General features: G+C 39.8%; 1 protein-coding gene across 2 annotated transcripts in view; it reads right to left on the bottom strand.

Moving 5' to 3' along the window:
- SLC22A18 (solute carrier family 22 member 18) overlaps positions 1–17,200 on the bottom strand; it is a 96,968-nt gene that overhangs the window by 12,173 nt on the left and 67,595 nt on the right. Inside the window, exon 8 of one of the 2 annotated variants that reach the window (XM_070764659.1) lies at positions 7,786–7,887. The exons of the other annotated variant lie outside the window; for it this stretch is intronic. Within the exon in view, the coding sequence (XP_070620760.1) occupies positions 7,786–7,887 (102 nt within the window). The remainder of the gene's footprint in view (positions 1–7,785; positions 7,888–17,200) is intronic. 2 annotated transcript variants of the gene reach the window in all.

Consider the following 17,200-nt stretch of genomic DNA (forward strand, 5'->3'; position numbering starts at 1 on the left):
ATGGCATGGAAAGAAGCAAACCCACAGCGAGGTAAGTTAGAACCCAGCCCGGCTTATGACCGTTTTTCACAGTTATAATCATTTCAGCATTCTTGTGGTCATGTGGTCAAAATTCAGATACTTGGCAACTGACTCATATTTATGATGGTGGCAGTGTCCCGGGGTCACATAATCCCCCTTTTGCGACCTTCTGACAAGTAAAGTCAATGTGGAAGCTATAGTAGTTTCACAGTAGCAACCGTGATACTAACTTAACACCTGCAGTGATTCGCTTAACAACTGTGGCAAGAAAAGTCATAAAATCGAACAAATGTCATTTAACAAATGCCTCACTTAGCAACAGAAATGTTGAGCTCAGTTGAGGACTTTCTGTACTGGTTTCCATTCTGTTTGCATAAATGACATGGGATGGATGTGGGTGATGGGTTTCCCCAAAGGGAAGAATACTGATTGCTCAGGAGAAGTTGTGAAATAAATTCATAAATTGCGAAATAAAGAGATGCCTGTCAGGTCCTGATGATCTGCAACAAATGGCCATGGATGCTATTAAGAAACTTAGTTGACATTTCTTTAGGCAGTTATTATTCAATGTTTATGGCGGAGGGCATCTATATAGTCTTGTTAATGGCAGGATATAACTAAACTGTTTTATGTCTGTTTCTTCGTCCCAGGTGGACAGCCTAATGTCATCTGGGCTTGACACAACTCACTTTTTCTGCTTCTTGAACCACCATCACAGGAGCAGAATGGTTCATTGGCACAACATCTGGCAGCCAACAACTTGGAAATAAACAGAACTGGAACTATTATCTGTGTCTTAAAGTCAACAGTTCTGAGGATTACTATGTAGCATAGCATAGCATAGCATAGCATAGCATAGCATAGCATAGCATAGACATCTTTATTGGCCAAGTGTCAACAGTCTTAAAGTCAACAGTCAACAGTTCTGAGGATAAGTATGTATCATAGAATAGAACAGAACAGAACAAAATAGAATTCTTTATTGGCCAAGTGTGATTGGATACACAAGGATTTTGTCATTGGTGCATATGTTCTAAGTGTTCATACAAGAAAAGATACATTTGTCAAGAATCATAGACAATATTGGACCATTCATGACTACTGACAATAATTATTTTCATAGATGAAGGCTGCTGATGTCAGCAGGGGAACTGATACTGTCAAATTTTTAATGGGGGGAAGCTTTTGGTGCTGCCTGTAGCATCTCCTGCCTGCATTATTATATAACAACATACAGTCAAATGTTACTCCCTCTCTTATCCTCACATAGTCTCAGCAGGAGTGTCATCTGTTCTGACAGAGTTCTTCAACTAGTCACATTATATTGTGGATGAAATCCTTAAAACATGCTGGCTTGATTATTGCTAATACTTGTATTCCTCTTCCTTCTGGTGGATCAGCTCCACTGCTCACTCCTTGTTCTGATCTAATTAGGATTCTTCTAGTTTAAATACACAATGGACAGCTGATGAGCAGATTAAGACTATTCCTAATGGAAAAGAACTGTTAGTACTTGAAAGTCCCTGCCAAGAATTTATAATCTAGAGAATAAATTGCAGCAGAATATTAATTTCTCCAGTCTCCTAGGAGTCAAAGATTGCCATATATAATGGGGACCTTTTAAGAGTCCAGGAAGTTTCTACTTTCAATTATCCATGGAGTGACTCATCGTCTAAGATAACTGGTTCCCTGTGAATTAGGACACTATGGAGCCCTGAGAGGATGGGTTGGGCCTGTTCAACATCACATTTTCCATGGCTGATTTATTTACCTTCAAAGTTTGCTGCATCAGCCTGCACTAGTGTATATGCTGTATATGAGAAAAATATTCTCCTAACATGGCTTTAGCTCAAGGAAGGAATCAGTGTATTTACGCACTTCCTTGGTTCTTTTCCAAAATCGTTTCCCAGAATTGTCTTGGGGCTAAACTTTGCAACATGATACTTCCCTAATATGATATGCACAGCAATATCAGCACAGATAATTAACGTTAAACCATGCTTCTCCAAATACATGAAAGGCGGGACATGGAATTTAGGATTTGGAGAACCAGTTTGGCTTGCTCACTCGTAAGTGACTTAATTGAACTTCAATGAATTAAAATGTCTCTCAGTTATGCAGATCAATTTGCAAATACGGTACGGCACGGGCAATCTTTTTGTACTGTACTACTGTAGTGATAGATGCTTAAAATCTTAATTCCACATAAACATGGGCTCTAGATTTTGGAATTACTTTCTATGATTTCTTCATCTTGAGGAGATGTTCAATAGTAAACAGTTTCGTATGCAGAAAGTCATTAATTCAATCCTTGACTTTCTGAGGTCTGAGAATCAAGTAGCAATTGATGAGAAAGATTGGCCTGTAGAAAGTTATTGGTTTAATCCCTTTAAATAATGTCCTAGAACTTGATTTCTTTCATTTTTTGTCACTTTTCACAATTTCTTTCAATACTGTAACAAGTCACTTCTGTAAATTCATTATAAGGATATCATCCAGGTTGCACTTTTTTTGTATATCCCTTTTAAGTATTAAAATATCAGCTGGTTTCATTTGTATATCCAGTGTAACAACTTTTCCCATATTATTGTAGACTGTCATTTCAAAAACCACTTTCGGATCAGTCTAGGCCGGTAAAACTGGTTCCTTTTCCATAACATCTTTTAAGCACAACCTATAATGTCAGACACTTTTAAAATTAATTTCTGGATTCATAGTTTGCAAACACCCCTCAATATGTCCAATGTTGAAATATTGTGCTCCATACTATATTAGTAACTCAAATTCTTTTTTCTCCTTTAATTGAAATCTTTAGTTCTTCCTGGTTCCCTCTAGTGTCCAACCTTCAATCTCATCCTATTATGATTTTTTAAAGAATTCAAAACAGCAGTATTCCCTCCTTATTTCAAATTCATCTGAACTCTTAGTCAGTTTGTACTTTTCCGAAATTAACCTTCTAATCACTTTTTGCTATTTATTTTTTTTAAAGGGTTTTTTAAAAAATCCCTTGAACTTATATTTAAAGTTACTTTCACAAATAATTCAACAAGATTAATCTGGTACTCTAAAATGTGTTTCAAAGGTTCCTAATAGCTGAAAAGCAGGGAAGAGATTAAAAAAATAATAATATGCAAACTCAGTATCCATAAAAGTGCTGACTATGGTTTGGACATGGCTTCCCTCACCTCCCAGAATTATAAACAAAGTCTGATTTCAATGATAAGAATATAGTTGATTGATCACAGAAATAAGAATCAAGAATCATGGGGAATACAGCAAAAGTCCCCAAGACTCCAAGAAGCTGTGGGATTGGGGGTGTATTTGTATTTATTAGATTTGTATGCTGCCCATCTCTGAAGACTTGGGGCCATAGTTCCCTCTAAGCTGAGCAGTGAGCAATCGCTCACTTAAAAATCATCATCAACTCAGAGTTTTCCAAACCTGCCCAGAAGCCGAGAGGGAAAGAGGGAGAGGGAAGGAGAGAGAGAGGAAGAGAGGAAGAGAGAGAAACAGATAGAAAAAAGAGAGGAAGGAAAAGAGAAAGAAAAAGAATGGGAGTAAGGAAGAGAGAAAGAAAATCAAAATCTAGTTTGAAACTAGCTCAACTATTTAAGTGGCATTTTGATATTGATAGAGTTGCCCTATTATGAGCTCACTGTTATAGACACACAGTACAGTATTTTATTTTGAAATTCTCTGAGGCAAAACAGGGTGGGTTTTTTTATTTGTTTGTTTGTTTGTTTGTTTATTTATTTATTATTTCTGTGCCGCCCAGTCCCAAAGGGACTGCCGCTCAGACACTATACTTTTCCGCCCACCCCCCAAAAAAATTAGAGGGAACACTGCTTGGGGCAGCTAACAACAATATAAAAAGACAATGTAAACAAATCTAATATTAAAAAACAATCTAAAAACCCCCAATTTAAAGAACCACTCATACATATAAGCATGCCATGAATTAATTCTATAAGCCTAGGGGGAAGGGAAATTTCAATTCCCCCATGCCTGACGACAGAGGTGGGTTTTAAGGAGCTTGCGAAAGGCAAGGAGGGTGGGGGCAACTCTGATATCTGGGAGGAGCTGGTTCCAGAGGGTCGGGGCCGCCACAGAGAAGGCTCTTCTCCTGGGTCCCGCCAAATGACATTGTTTAGTCGACGGGACCTGGAGAAAGCCAACTCTGTGGGACCTAACTGGTCACTGGGATTCGTGCAGCAGAAGGCGGTCCTGGAGATATTCTGGTCCAATGCCATGAAGGGCTTTATAGGTCATAACCAACACTTTGAATTGTGACCGGAAATTGATCGGCAACCAATGTAGACTGCGGAGTGTTGGTGTAACATGGGCATACCTTGGGAAGCCCATGATTGCTCTCACAGCTGCATTCTGCATGATCTGAAGTTTCCGAACACTTTTCAAAGGTAGCCCCATGTAGAGTGCATTACAGTAGTCAAACCTCGAGGTGATGAGGGCATGACAATTTATATTGTCATGCCCTCATTACAATTTATATTGATTGTTTCCTACTATGATTTGATTGCTTATTTGTACCCTGTGACTATCATCAAGTGTTGAACCTCATGATTCTTGACAAATATATCTTTTCTGTTATGTACACTGAGAGCATAAGCACCAAAGACAAATTCCTTGTGTGTCCGATCACACTTGGCCAATAAAGAATTCTATTCTATTCTAAAATAGAAAAGAAAACGTCAAGATGATAATTACAACAGTGTGATCAAAACTCCACCCATTTTATGTGATTTAAAGGAGATTCACATTAAAATAAGTGAAGTTTTGATTGCACCATTGAAGTGAACATACTCAATTTCTTGCTTTGTCTGCCCAACCGCAATCTGCTGCCTCGTCTTCTCTTCAGCACTGTAAGAAGGCTTTGTAAATAAATACATCTTTTAAATTTCCTGGAAATGAAGTAATGCTCTGCCTCCAGTCTTCTTTTTCTTTGTATTTACAATATACATTGTTCAGGATCTTGGAGTGGTGAGAAAAATCCAATATCAGCCCACTAGGCTCAAAGAGAATGCTTGATGTTTTCATTTCGCACAAAGGCATATTCTCTAGTGCTAGAGCATTCTCCAAAATAAATTTGAATGGTGCATTTTTAATATTAATGAAAACGTAGAAGACAATTTAAGACATTCTCAGTTTAGGAGAGTTTTGCACGATTATTCTGCCAGATCAGTTCCTAGGGATGTGACATTTGGGGCATTCAGAAGCAGTTAAACATCTAGTATGTATGAAACCATTGCCAATTTTAGCTGGGGAGCATCATTGAGGCATCACACAACTTTCGTGGTTAGTTATCCGACCCACCGTGACCCAATGGACAACGTTCCTCCAGGCCTTCCTGTCCTCTACAATCTTCTAGAGTCAATTTAAGCTCATGCCTAGTGACTCAATCCAGCCACCTCATTCTCTGTTGTCCCTTTCTTCTTTTACCCCCAATCTTTCGCAACCTTAGGCTCTTCTCCAGTGAGTCCTTCCTTCTCATTTGGTGGTCAAAGTATTTGAGTTTCATCTTCGGGATCTGGCCTTCCAAAGAGTAGTCAGGGTTAATCTCCTCTAGGACTGATCGATTTGATCGTCTTCCAGTCCAACGGACTCGCAGGAGTCTTCTCCATCACCATAGTTCAAAGGCCTCCATTCTTTGGTGCTCAGCCTTTCTTATGGTCCAACTTTCACAGCCATATATTACCACTGGGAAAACCATAGCCTTGACTATACATGCTTTTGTTAGCAGGGGGATGTCTACTCTAACTAGTAACAGTTCTTTAAGTTTTCAAGTGGAAAATTCTTCCTGTCGGCTGTCATCTAAGAATGAAATGGAAGTGAGTCTCAATTTTCTGTAGCTGTTCTATTATTGGGCTATGCTTCCGCTCCAAGACCATCGTTTATTTCCAAGATGCCTCCCCTGAAAAATGATCAGGCTGAACTCTATCTGGCCCCAGCTTGAGATGTGGGGCATCTTGTTTACTGCTCTCCATTTCACCTCATCCCCCCCCCTTATCTGTTACCTAAACTTTTTCAGGGCTCCTTTTCAGCACAGCTGGCCTCAGTTAATTTCAGTCCTGCATATTTTGGAGGCCACTGAGGGGAAGTGATTCTATGGGGGCGGATGAGGGAAGTGTAACTTGAGATCTTTTCTAAGTGTCTTCTGCATATAAATCTTTTTTTATCAGTCAACTTTATCAGCTGCACACTTCTTTCAGGCATGGATGTTCCTGGGGAATCCGTTCAAGTTGTATCAAGATCTCTTTTTCCTTCAAAGGCAAAGAGAGAGATACTTTCTTATTGGATGCTTAAGCTCAGAGCTTTCAAAATGTTTTATTTGCAAAGAGATTTAGATTAGATTTAGATTTATTGGATTTATATGCCGCCCCTCTCCGAAAACTCGGGGCGGCTCACAGCAAGACAAAAACAATACATAATGACAATCCAATACCCACCAATCCAATGACAATTTTAAGCTAAAATTCATAAAAAACAACCCCAGAGTATTAAAACAAATAAACAAAACACGCATACAATCAATCTAATACCAAAACAACATGGGCAAGGGGGAGATGTTTCAGTTCCCCCATGCCTGACGGCAGAGGTGGGTTTTAAGAAGTTTGCGAAAGGCAAAGAGGGTGGGGGCAATCCTAATCTCAGGGGGGAGCTGGTTCCAGAGGGTCGGAGCCGCCACAGAGAAGGCTCTTCCCCTGGGTCCCGCCAGAGGACAACAGCCTCACTTTTCTATTAGCAGTAATTAATGGGAATCTATTTCTGGTCCCTTTCTTTTAAGGCTTGTGTGGTCCATTTACCAGAGTAAGCTTTCCCCCCAAGATGCATCTAAAGCTAGATGCTGGGTGTGTATGTGGCTGTGTCGGTCAATGCAGGGGTGAAATCCAGCAGGTTGTGACTAGTGTTGGGTGAACCGAAGTTCGTACCAAACTTTGTGAAGTTCGGTATACCAAACCCAAACCCGAACTTTTCCAAAAGTTCGGCAAAAGTTCGAGTTTGGGTTCGGGTTCGGGAGAACGCTGAAAACCGCCACTGCCCGGTGCTCACCTTCTGAAACAGCTGGGGCACTTCTCGGTGTTCTCCCAAACCTGGAAGTTCGGCAAAAGTTCGGCAAAAGTTCGGGTTCAGGTTCGGGTTTGGGAGAATGCCGAGAAGCGCCGCCGCCCAGCTGTCACTTTCCCAGAAGAGCTGGGGAGCTGTCGGCCGGTCGGGAGGCACAAACGGAGGTGGGAAATCCCAATAGGGGATTCCAGGGGCGGAGCTTTGACGTCATGGAGACGTCCTTCCTGGAGTCCCTGTTTCGGCCGGTTAAAAAGTGCTATTGCTAACATGTTGTAAGCTGCCCTGAATCTAAGGAGAAGGGCGGCATTAAAAAATCAAATAAACAGATAGATAGATAGATAGATAGATAGATAGATAGATAGATAGATAGATAGATAGATAGATAACAGAACACTTGATCCCAGGACACTGCAAACATAATAAATATGAGTCAGTTGCCAAACATTTCAATTTTGATCATATGACCATGGAGATGCTGCAACATTCATGTGAAAAAATGATAAATCGCTTAAGTCAAGGATTATCTGTACTTACTAAACTTTACTTTGTTCTCCAAATTGAAGCTGGATTAAAATTTGCTTGCTTCCCATGTCTTTCCTGAAATTCAACTGCATAATTTGCAGTGGACATTATTCCAGCACTTTGTAATCCAAAGCAGTACAAAATTGAGTAGAAACTTACCATGGCAATGCCAACGCCACATAAAACAATAACACTCAGCATAAGCAAAGACCGCTCAGTATACCGACTGGTTAATCTTCCAATTATTAAGCCCTGGACAGCCTGTGGGGTGGGGAGGGGGGAAGAAAGAGAAAGAGAGAGAAAGAAAAAATCAAGCTCTCTGAAATTGCTAGATTAAGTACAGGCTCATACTAAATACCTAAGAGATGTTCAATTGACTGAATAGCATACGTTCAGCATTATATCTTCCTGCCTTCTATTGTTTGGATCACCAACAGAGAAGACAGAGATAATTAATGTTCCTGCCTGGGTATTCTGTGATGCACACCATATTTCTTGACCTAATTTTAGTTTTTTAATGAATGTTTAAAATAAACCTTCCAGATGTTCACAGGTGTCTTGATCAAATCCATTATCTCGTTCATTTTGTAAGAGTGCCCAGAATATTCCAAATGGATCAAAGAAATTATATTATGCTAATGACATAAAGAAGTTACAGCCTAAGAAAATATTATTCATAGATCCATGCAATGGAACTTTGTCGGCTTTTAAATAAAACCGGAGAAGCAAGAAGACTTTTCTGTCATTACTGCTGGTCTTCAAGCAGTTTCCATCTACAACTATTTAATCATGTCTTTGCAACTGTTTATTTGTCACACCAAATAAGCCTTTTGGGGGTGGGGGAAGCAGCTGGGAAGGCATTTTGAGTTGGAAAAATGTCTACAAATTTGGTAAGAATGGGCATGTTGTTAGACAACAGCTGGTTCTGACAACAATCCATCATTAAAATGAGAAATGTCAAAGGAGTAATCATAGAAACATAGAAACATAGAAGTCTGACGGCAGAAAAAGACCTCATGGTCCATCTAGTCTGCCCTTATACTATTTTCTGTATTTTATCTTAGGATGGATATATGTTTATCCCAGGCATGTTTAAATTCAGTTACTGTGAATTTATCTACCACGTCTGCTGGAAGTTTGTTCCAAGGATCTACTACCCTTTCAGTAAAATAATATTTTCTCATGTTGCATTTGATCTTTTCCCCAACTAACTTCAGATTGTGTCCCGTGGTTCTTGTGTTCACTTTCCTATTAAAAACACTTCCCTCCTGGACCTTACTTAACCCTTTAACATATTTAAATGTTTTGACCATGTCCCCCCTTTTCCTTCTGTTCTCCAGACTATACAGATTGAGTTCATTAAGTCTTTCCTGATACGTTTTATGCTTAAGACCTTCCACCATTCTTGTAGCCCGTCTTTGGACCCGTTCAATTTTGTCAATATCTTTTTGTAGGTGAGGTCTCCAGAACTGAACACAGTATTCCAAATGTGGTCTCACCAGCATTCTATATAGCGGGATCATAATCTCCCTCTTCCTGCTTGTTATACCTCTAGCTATGCAGCCAAGCATCCTACTTGCTTTCCCTACCGCCTGACTGCACTGTTCACCCATTTTGAGACTGTCAGAAATCACTACCCCTAAATCCTTTTCTTCTGAAATTTTTGCTAACACAGAACTGCCAATACAATACTCAGATTGAGGATTCCTTTCCCCCAAGTGCATTATTTTACATTTGGAAACATTAAACTGTAGTTTCCATTTATCTAGTAAAGCTAAATCATTTACCATATTACAGACACCTCCAGGAATATCAACCTTATTACACACTTTAGAGTCATTGGCAAATAGGCAAACCTTCCCTACCAAACCTTCCCCTATGTCACTCACAAACATATCGTAACATAGCATTGTGTCTTTAAAAATGGGTATACTTCAACAAATATTTTAAAAACACAACCAATTAACAAAACTATAAGACTGTAGTTCACTATAATTTCATATAGGATTGATCTTTCTCAGAGCTTTGATATTATGTTGAAGAATCCACTATCAACAATGCAAGTTAAATTAAAACTTGTAAGAAATATAATGTTTTTGGAAATATAAGTTAGACAAGTACAAATTCTCCAAAATTATCTTTTGAGGTTTTTTAATAATAAAACATTAACAAATTTGACCCATGTATACTGGATCAATATGAATCCTTAGTAGGAATATTTTAACGCCTTTCACCTCCAGCTTTTAAATATTGCTGATATGGTATACAGTTAAGATAATTAGTATAATTATAAAAAACTTTGCCAGTTAAATGGTATCAGCTAAAATCCTAAACCCACTGATTACACTTTTTAGAAATGGATTGAGGCCTATGGTGCTGGAAAAGATTCCTGCGAGTCCCTTGGACTGCAAGGCAATCAAACCGGTCAGTCCTAGAGGAGATCAACCCTGACTGCTCTTTAGCAGGCCAGATCCTGAAGATGAAATTTAAATACTTTGGCCACCAAATGAGAAGGAAGGACTCACTGGAGAAGAGCCTAATGCTGGGAAAGATTGAGGGCAAAATAAGAAGGGGACAATGTCCAGAGAATAGTACACTAACATTTGGGGAGAAATCATCCATAATCCACCATTATACACATAAGATCCCAATAAAAAGGTACTAGTATTAATGGAAATTAAATTTTTCATTAGGTGCTTGAGTGATAGGATTTTTAATACAAATGGACCAAACTAAGGTAAGAAAAATTCAAATATTTAAAAGGGAAGTTATCAACACTGTCTAAACAGGAAGTATTGGGGCGGGGGAAGCAAGTTCAAAAGTAGAAAAGTAGGCAATAAATTAATGACAACACAATTTGATCCCTTAAAGTAGTTGTTAAATGTATAGAATTCTTCCTTGGGTGTGCCATTGTAAGAGGTTTAATTGGACTTTTTCCCACCCTAAAGTCTATATCCCAGATTCCACAAATATGCATTTTAACATACTAATTTCTACACTAATGGTACAACAATACAAAAGGCAGTCACTGTGCCTCTGATAGAAAAAGAACAGCTGGGGCCATGGGGAGTATTGTGATTACTACTCTATCATCTCTTGATTCTTTTTTGGGAGTGGTGTTAGTGGGAGAGTTTAATGTTGCTTGGATCAGAAAAGTTCTTGCAAAAAGTTCCTGTTAAATCATAAGCGCACTAGAGTGCCTTCCGTCCCCTGTCCTATAGTCTCTCCTATATCTCCTATATCTTCTCTAATATATCTCTATAAGCTTCATTGTATATTATTGTGTATTGGACAAAATAAATAAATACAAATAAAATAAATGATTACCCCAAAATCAGAACCCCTTTCTTGTCTGCCAGTTTTATGGCTGTTGTTCTTTTCATTAAATTCTACTGTATTTCACTATTGACCTTCAGATAAAATTGAACGGGTCCAAAAACGGGCTACAAAAACGGTGGGAGGTCTTAAGCATAAAACGTATCAGGAAAGACTTAATGAACTCAATCTGTATAGTCTGGAGGACAGAAGGGAAAGGGGGTATATGGTCGAAACATTTAAATATGTTAAAGGGTTAAATAAGGTTCAGGAGGGAAGTGTTTTTAATAGGAAAGTGAACACAAAAACAAGGGGGCACAATCTGAGGTTAGTTGGGGAAAAGATCAGAAGCAACGTGAGAAAATATTATTATACTGAAAGAGTAGTAGATGCTTGGAACAAACTTCCAGCAGACATGGTTGGTAAATCCACAGTAACTGAATTTAAACATGCCTGGGATAAACATATATCCATCCTAAGATAAAATACAGGAAATAATATAAGGGCAGACTAGATGGACCATGAGGTCTTTTTCTGCCATCAGTCTTCTATGTTTCGATGTTTCTATCAGAATATGTACTCCAACATGCTAATAATAACCGGTGCAGGATTGCTTATCCAATCTATCACTCACAACAGCAGAATTACTTTTGACAGTGCCCTGTTTTTGAGGACTTTTGGTTTATTCACACACACACACACACACTCATACTCCTCCATCAGAGTGTTTCTTTCCTTACCATTTAGCAAACAAAGAAAAGAGAAGAAACAATAGGGGAAGCCCAATGATGATTGCATCACAATTACAGTACAAGCAAGCGGCACAGTTGTTCGTCTACTATTCTGCTACAACAGATCATAGAAGATAAAAGACCCATTTAATGTACTGATCAGGAAAGTAATGAAAATAGTAATGAAAAGGACCAGAAGCTGTATTTGTTATCTTTCTTTCAGCTGAAGATGGACTGGTAGGGAAGGAGGATGGAGAAGATATGATAATAGTTCCATCACTCATCACAAATCATCCTGCATAAAGGTCATTTAATCAATGCCAATGTGTTTTGCCTTGTATGGTAATCTGGGAAAAGCCACTTCCATTTTGCCTTGTATGGGAGTCTGGGAAAATGTAATGTGAAAAGCAGCCAGAAAGAACAGCCACAATCATAGCTTGCATTGGAACAAGGTGCACCATAGCTATTGTTTATTTTTATTTTATTTATTTATTTATTCTTTGTCCAATATACAGTACATATGGAAGAAAATAGACATTAAGCAATATATATAAGGATTTATTATTAATTTATTTTATTATTTTATTTATTTATTAATCAGATTTGTATGCCGCCCCTCTCCGCAGACTCGGGGCGGCTCACAGCAATCGCCATACAATGTAAACAAATCCAATATTTAAATTAATTTTAAAACACCACAAGTTAAAACCAATCATAGTAAGTAAAAGAGAAGAGAAGTAGATGAGAGGGAGAGAATATCTAAGATATATGAGAAAAGGAAAGATAATTGGACAGGGGACGTTAGGCACATCAGTGCACTTATGTACGCCCCTTACTGGCCTCTTAGGAACCTGGAGAGGTCAATCGTGGAGAGTCTAAGGGAGAAATGTTGGGGGTTGGGGGTTGACACTATTGAGTCTGGTAAAGAGTTCCACACTTCGACAACTCGATTGTTAAAGTCATATTTTTTACAGTCAAGTTTGGAGCTGTTAATATTAAGTTTGAATCTGTTGCGTGCTCTTGTGTTGTTACGGTTGAACGTGTAGAAAGACTTCTACACTGCTGGCTAGCAAATGTAAGAGATAAAATTCCATAGGTGAAAATAGTAGAATGAGGGAGTGAGGGTTGTGTGCATAATGTTTCAGTTCATAAGCAGACATGATGGCTATGAAGATCAGCTGCCAGCAGTAGACAATTTTTGGAAGAAGATGCTTTAAGGCAGACAGGAATTGGGATGTTCTACATCAGGGGTGAGCAATTAATTTTGCCATGGGGCCGCATGAGAAATTGGGATGGTTTTAGAGGGCCGGACTAATATAATTAACTCAGTTCTACCCAATACTGTAAAGACCCAGACCCCGGACTGACCTATATCACCCAGACCCACTCTACAGACCCCTAATTGTTTTGCTTTACGGCAACGTGGTGCACCACAGTCACTGCGCTAGAGTGTTTGCGTGGTTTCTGTGCTCGGCTGCTCTCAGTAGGAGGTCGGAGTCTGCTCCAGAGCAAAGATGAAAGAGCTCACCGTGTCTGCCAGGATTCTTCTGGTTCCTGCTTTCCTCATGATTCATCAGGAAAGCAGGAACCCGAGGAGTCCTGGCAGACGTGGTGAGCTCTTTCATCCTCACATTGGAGCGGACCCCAACCTCCGCGGACCGGTCACAGATAGCGGGCAGGCCGGTCACAGACAGCAGGCGGGCCGGATGTGGCCCACGGGCCGCCCCTTGCCCAGGTCTGTTCTATATGGTTTTGTTTTGTTTTGTTTAAATTGCTGCCTCTTTGGGTAGTTAATGCATGGAACTCAGTACCTGACTGTAGTATCATCACCTAACTCCCAAAACTTTACCCTTAGACTATCCACTGTTGATCTCACCCAATTCCTAAGAGGTCAGTATGTGCACAGTAATGGGCTGTTGCCCCTATGGGTGAGGGGGGGACGCAGGGAGGGTAGTAGGTTTATGCACTATTTATTGTATACTTAACAGTTTTTTTATTGCCCTTCCTTCTCTAGTACCTTAGTATGATCCTTAATTACTTTTAAAATAGGAAATAAATAGTATGTTTTTACCCATAAACACTTTAATCATTTTAATCATTATCTAGAACTGAACGTTTATAGCAATTAAAGAAAATTGAGCTACTTGCCTAATCTGTGATCATACTGAACCTTGTGGCTTCAGTACAAAACCTTAAAATGTTACTGTGCTCCTCAACAAATAATGCTGCCTATCATTTGTCCTTTTTGTGGCTATTCAAATAATGTGACTTAATCAACTGAAAAAGAGTCCAAGCACCTATTTGAAAACTTATCTTGGTCGGTAAGCCACTCCCACCCAGTCACATGACCTTTAGGCCACCCCCTGGTCACATGATTGTCAAGCTACTCCCACCTGGCAAGCCACTCCTATCTGGTCACATGACCATCAAGTCACACCCACACAATAAGCCACGCACAAAGTGTGGTAGTAAAATTTCTTGCAGCCCTTCACTGGGCGTGCATAAGTGCACCAGCGTGCCGACCGTCCCAGTCTTAATGTTTCTCTCTTCAGGTCAGAATGAATGTTTCTAGTAATCAGGGACCAGTGGGATTACAGCAGATATTGGCTTTTCAAACCTGAAATCTTGGAGAGGTCATAACTCTGAGAGACTTGCACTGGAACAGGATATTCTAGTCTTTCAAAAGCAACTTCCTTGCACAGTAGAAAGCTGGCAATATTTCACTGAGAAAGACACATAACTCTTTCAGCCTCCTGGATGTTGTGGTTGGCTCTGGCCCAGCTCCTGCCCCAAGGAATGTGGAGGTAGATGTGGGGGAAACATCCACATGCCACAGGCCTGTTTTGCTCCCAATAGAATCTCCCGACGAAGGCTCCTATGATGAAGGAAGCGTGAGTAGCAGGGAAGAGGGGAATTTGGCAGACAGCCCAGGAGGAGATCAATCATCCTTATCATCCCTGGATTCTGAACAAGAACGTATGACGGACCCACACATGCATAGAGTGATGCATAGGAGAGAACAACTAAAGGATTATTACAGGAGATAAGTGAGGCCATCTGTGGTTGGGTGGGGCTGCTGTAATTAGTGCTACAGATAAAAAGAGCAGCGTGCTGGTTTAGCCTTGTGGAAGTTTATCTGATTCATAGTTTCGTCAAGATCGTGGTTTTGCTGTTTCCCTGTTCAAGACTGTGTGTGGCCTTTCTGGACTTTGGAATTGGACTCAATTTCCCAGTTACTGGGTGAGAAATTGGATTGTATTTAACCTATGGCTTGTGTGTACCAGAAAATCCCTTTGACCTTTAAAACGGGAGTTTTTTCTGCTTTTCTGTTGATAAAGACTTTTGGTTTTCCTTCTATCGTGTGGTGTATGTCTTTTTGGACTAATTACCCTGTAATTACGGGCGGTTGGGACACACCAGAAGAACACTGGATAGCACTCAAGAAGAAACATTTTCAAAGACTGTCTTTCCCCAGGGTGGTATTTTTCGATGATTTTTTAAAACTGCAATTCCTATAAACTGCAGAAAACATGTTCAAATGTAAAGTCTACTTTGCTCCAGAAAAATATTTCTTAGACTTAGAATAACTTCATTGTCACTTTGAATGTACTACCCTTCCTCGTCCACTACCCGTCACTTCCCCCACCCAATTCCCACCTCTTCACATATCTACTAATAACTATAATACTTTACTAATCCCACTTCAAATCATAATATGTATTAGATAAAAAATTATACAGTTTAAAACTTTGAATGCAATAAGGCTATTTATAGTCCACTACTTTAAATTGACAAACATTAAGTAACATAAGTTATGGATTATATCCGGACGTATGTCTTTGTTCATTCCAACTGTAAATCATGAATGTAATATGAATAGGATTAGTCTAATACTATGAACCGATATACAATAAGTTATATATACTACAGATGCTAATTGGATATGTATACTTTTCCTTTTCCCATCCTTCTTATTTTTTGTATTCCCTGCTCCCCATTCCCCTTTCAATAAATCAATAAATTATATTACAAAAAACAAACAAAAAACAACTAATCGACATACATTAAAATGAAATTTCATTGCATACAGCTCTCAAAGGGTCTCCACCTCTAATATACACTACATAAACATGACAAAATAAATAAATACGAAATTATGCATATACCCACAAATATTATATAACAGAAACAACACAAGTACAGCTAATATAGATCAGTGATGGCGAACCTATGGCGCAGGTGCCACAGACGGCACGCAGAGCCATATCTGCTGGCACGCGAGCCATTGCCTTAGCTCAGCTCCAACATGCATGTGTGTGCTGGCCAGCTGATTTTTGGGTCGCACAGAGGCTCTGGGAGGGCATTTTTTGCTTCCAAGGAGCCTCTGGGGAATGGGGGAATGCATTTTTACCCTCCCTCAGCTCCAAGGAAGCCTTTGGAGCTTGGGGAGGGCGAAACATGAGCTTAGTGAGCCCACCAGAAATTGGGAAACAGGCCATTTCTGGCCTCCAGATGGCCTCGGAGGGGCGGAGAAAACTAGTTTTGCCCTCCCCAGGCATTGAATTACAGGTGTGGGCACTCACACGTATGTGATAGCACCCACCCACACTCTTTCGGCACCCGAGGGAAAAAAAGGTTCGCCATCGCTGGCCTAGATTAACACAAGAAACTGGTTTTTTTATAGAATCAGACCACTGACTAATCTGAGGACTGTAGACACCGTAGTCATATTTGCAAATAAATTCATGTAATTCATTATTTCATACATACACTTGGTCACATTGCAATAGAGCTGTGATGGCGAACCTATTGCATGGGTGCCTGAAGTGGCACGCATCGCCTGGGTTCTGTATGCATGCACAGACAACGTTCCGCTGGCCTTTGTGTGTATGGCAGTGTCGGAAACTGAAAGAGACGGTCTTCCGTTTTCCAGTGTGAAGATGTCTGCTGGCCAGCTAATAGATGTGTGTGCATGCGCCACAATAACCAGAAAACTCCCCCCCCCCAAGTGTGCATGCAGAAACCAGAAGCTTTTACTGGTCGCGGCCCCGATGTGCGTGTGCATAATAATAATAATAATAATAATAATAATAATAATAATAATAATAATAATAAAAAATTATTATTATTATTATTATTATTATTATTATTATTATTATTATTATTATTTATTAGATTTGTATGCCACCCCTCTCCGAGGACTTGGAGCAGCTCACAACAAACAATATATAGTATACAAATCCAATATTAAAAACAATTTTTAAAACCCTTATAAAAACAATCATACAGCACAAACAAACCATACATAAACCAGAACAGCTAAGGGTATATTAATTTCCCCATTCCTGGCGACATAGGTCGGTTTTAAGGAGTTTATGGAAGGCGAGGAGGGGAGTTGATTCCAGAGGGCCGGGGCTGCCACAGAGAAGGCTCTTCCCCTGGGTCCCACCAGACAACATTGTTTTGTCGACGGGACGAGAAGGCCAACTCTGTGGGACCTAATCGGTCACTGGGATTCGTGCGGCAGA

This window comes from Erythrolamprus reginae, chromosome 1 (assembly GCF_031021105.1).
Source record: "Erythrolamprus reginae isolate rEryReg1 chromosome 1, rEryReg1.hap1, whole genome shotgun sequence".
Taxonomy (NCBI): Eukaryota; Metazoa; Chordata; class Lepidosauria; order Squamata; family Dipsadidae; genus Erythrolamprus; species Erythrolamprus reginae.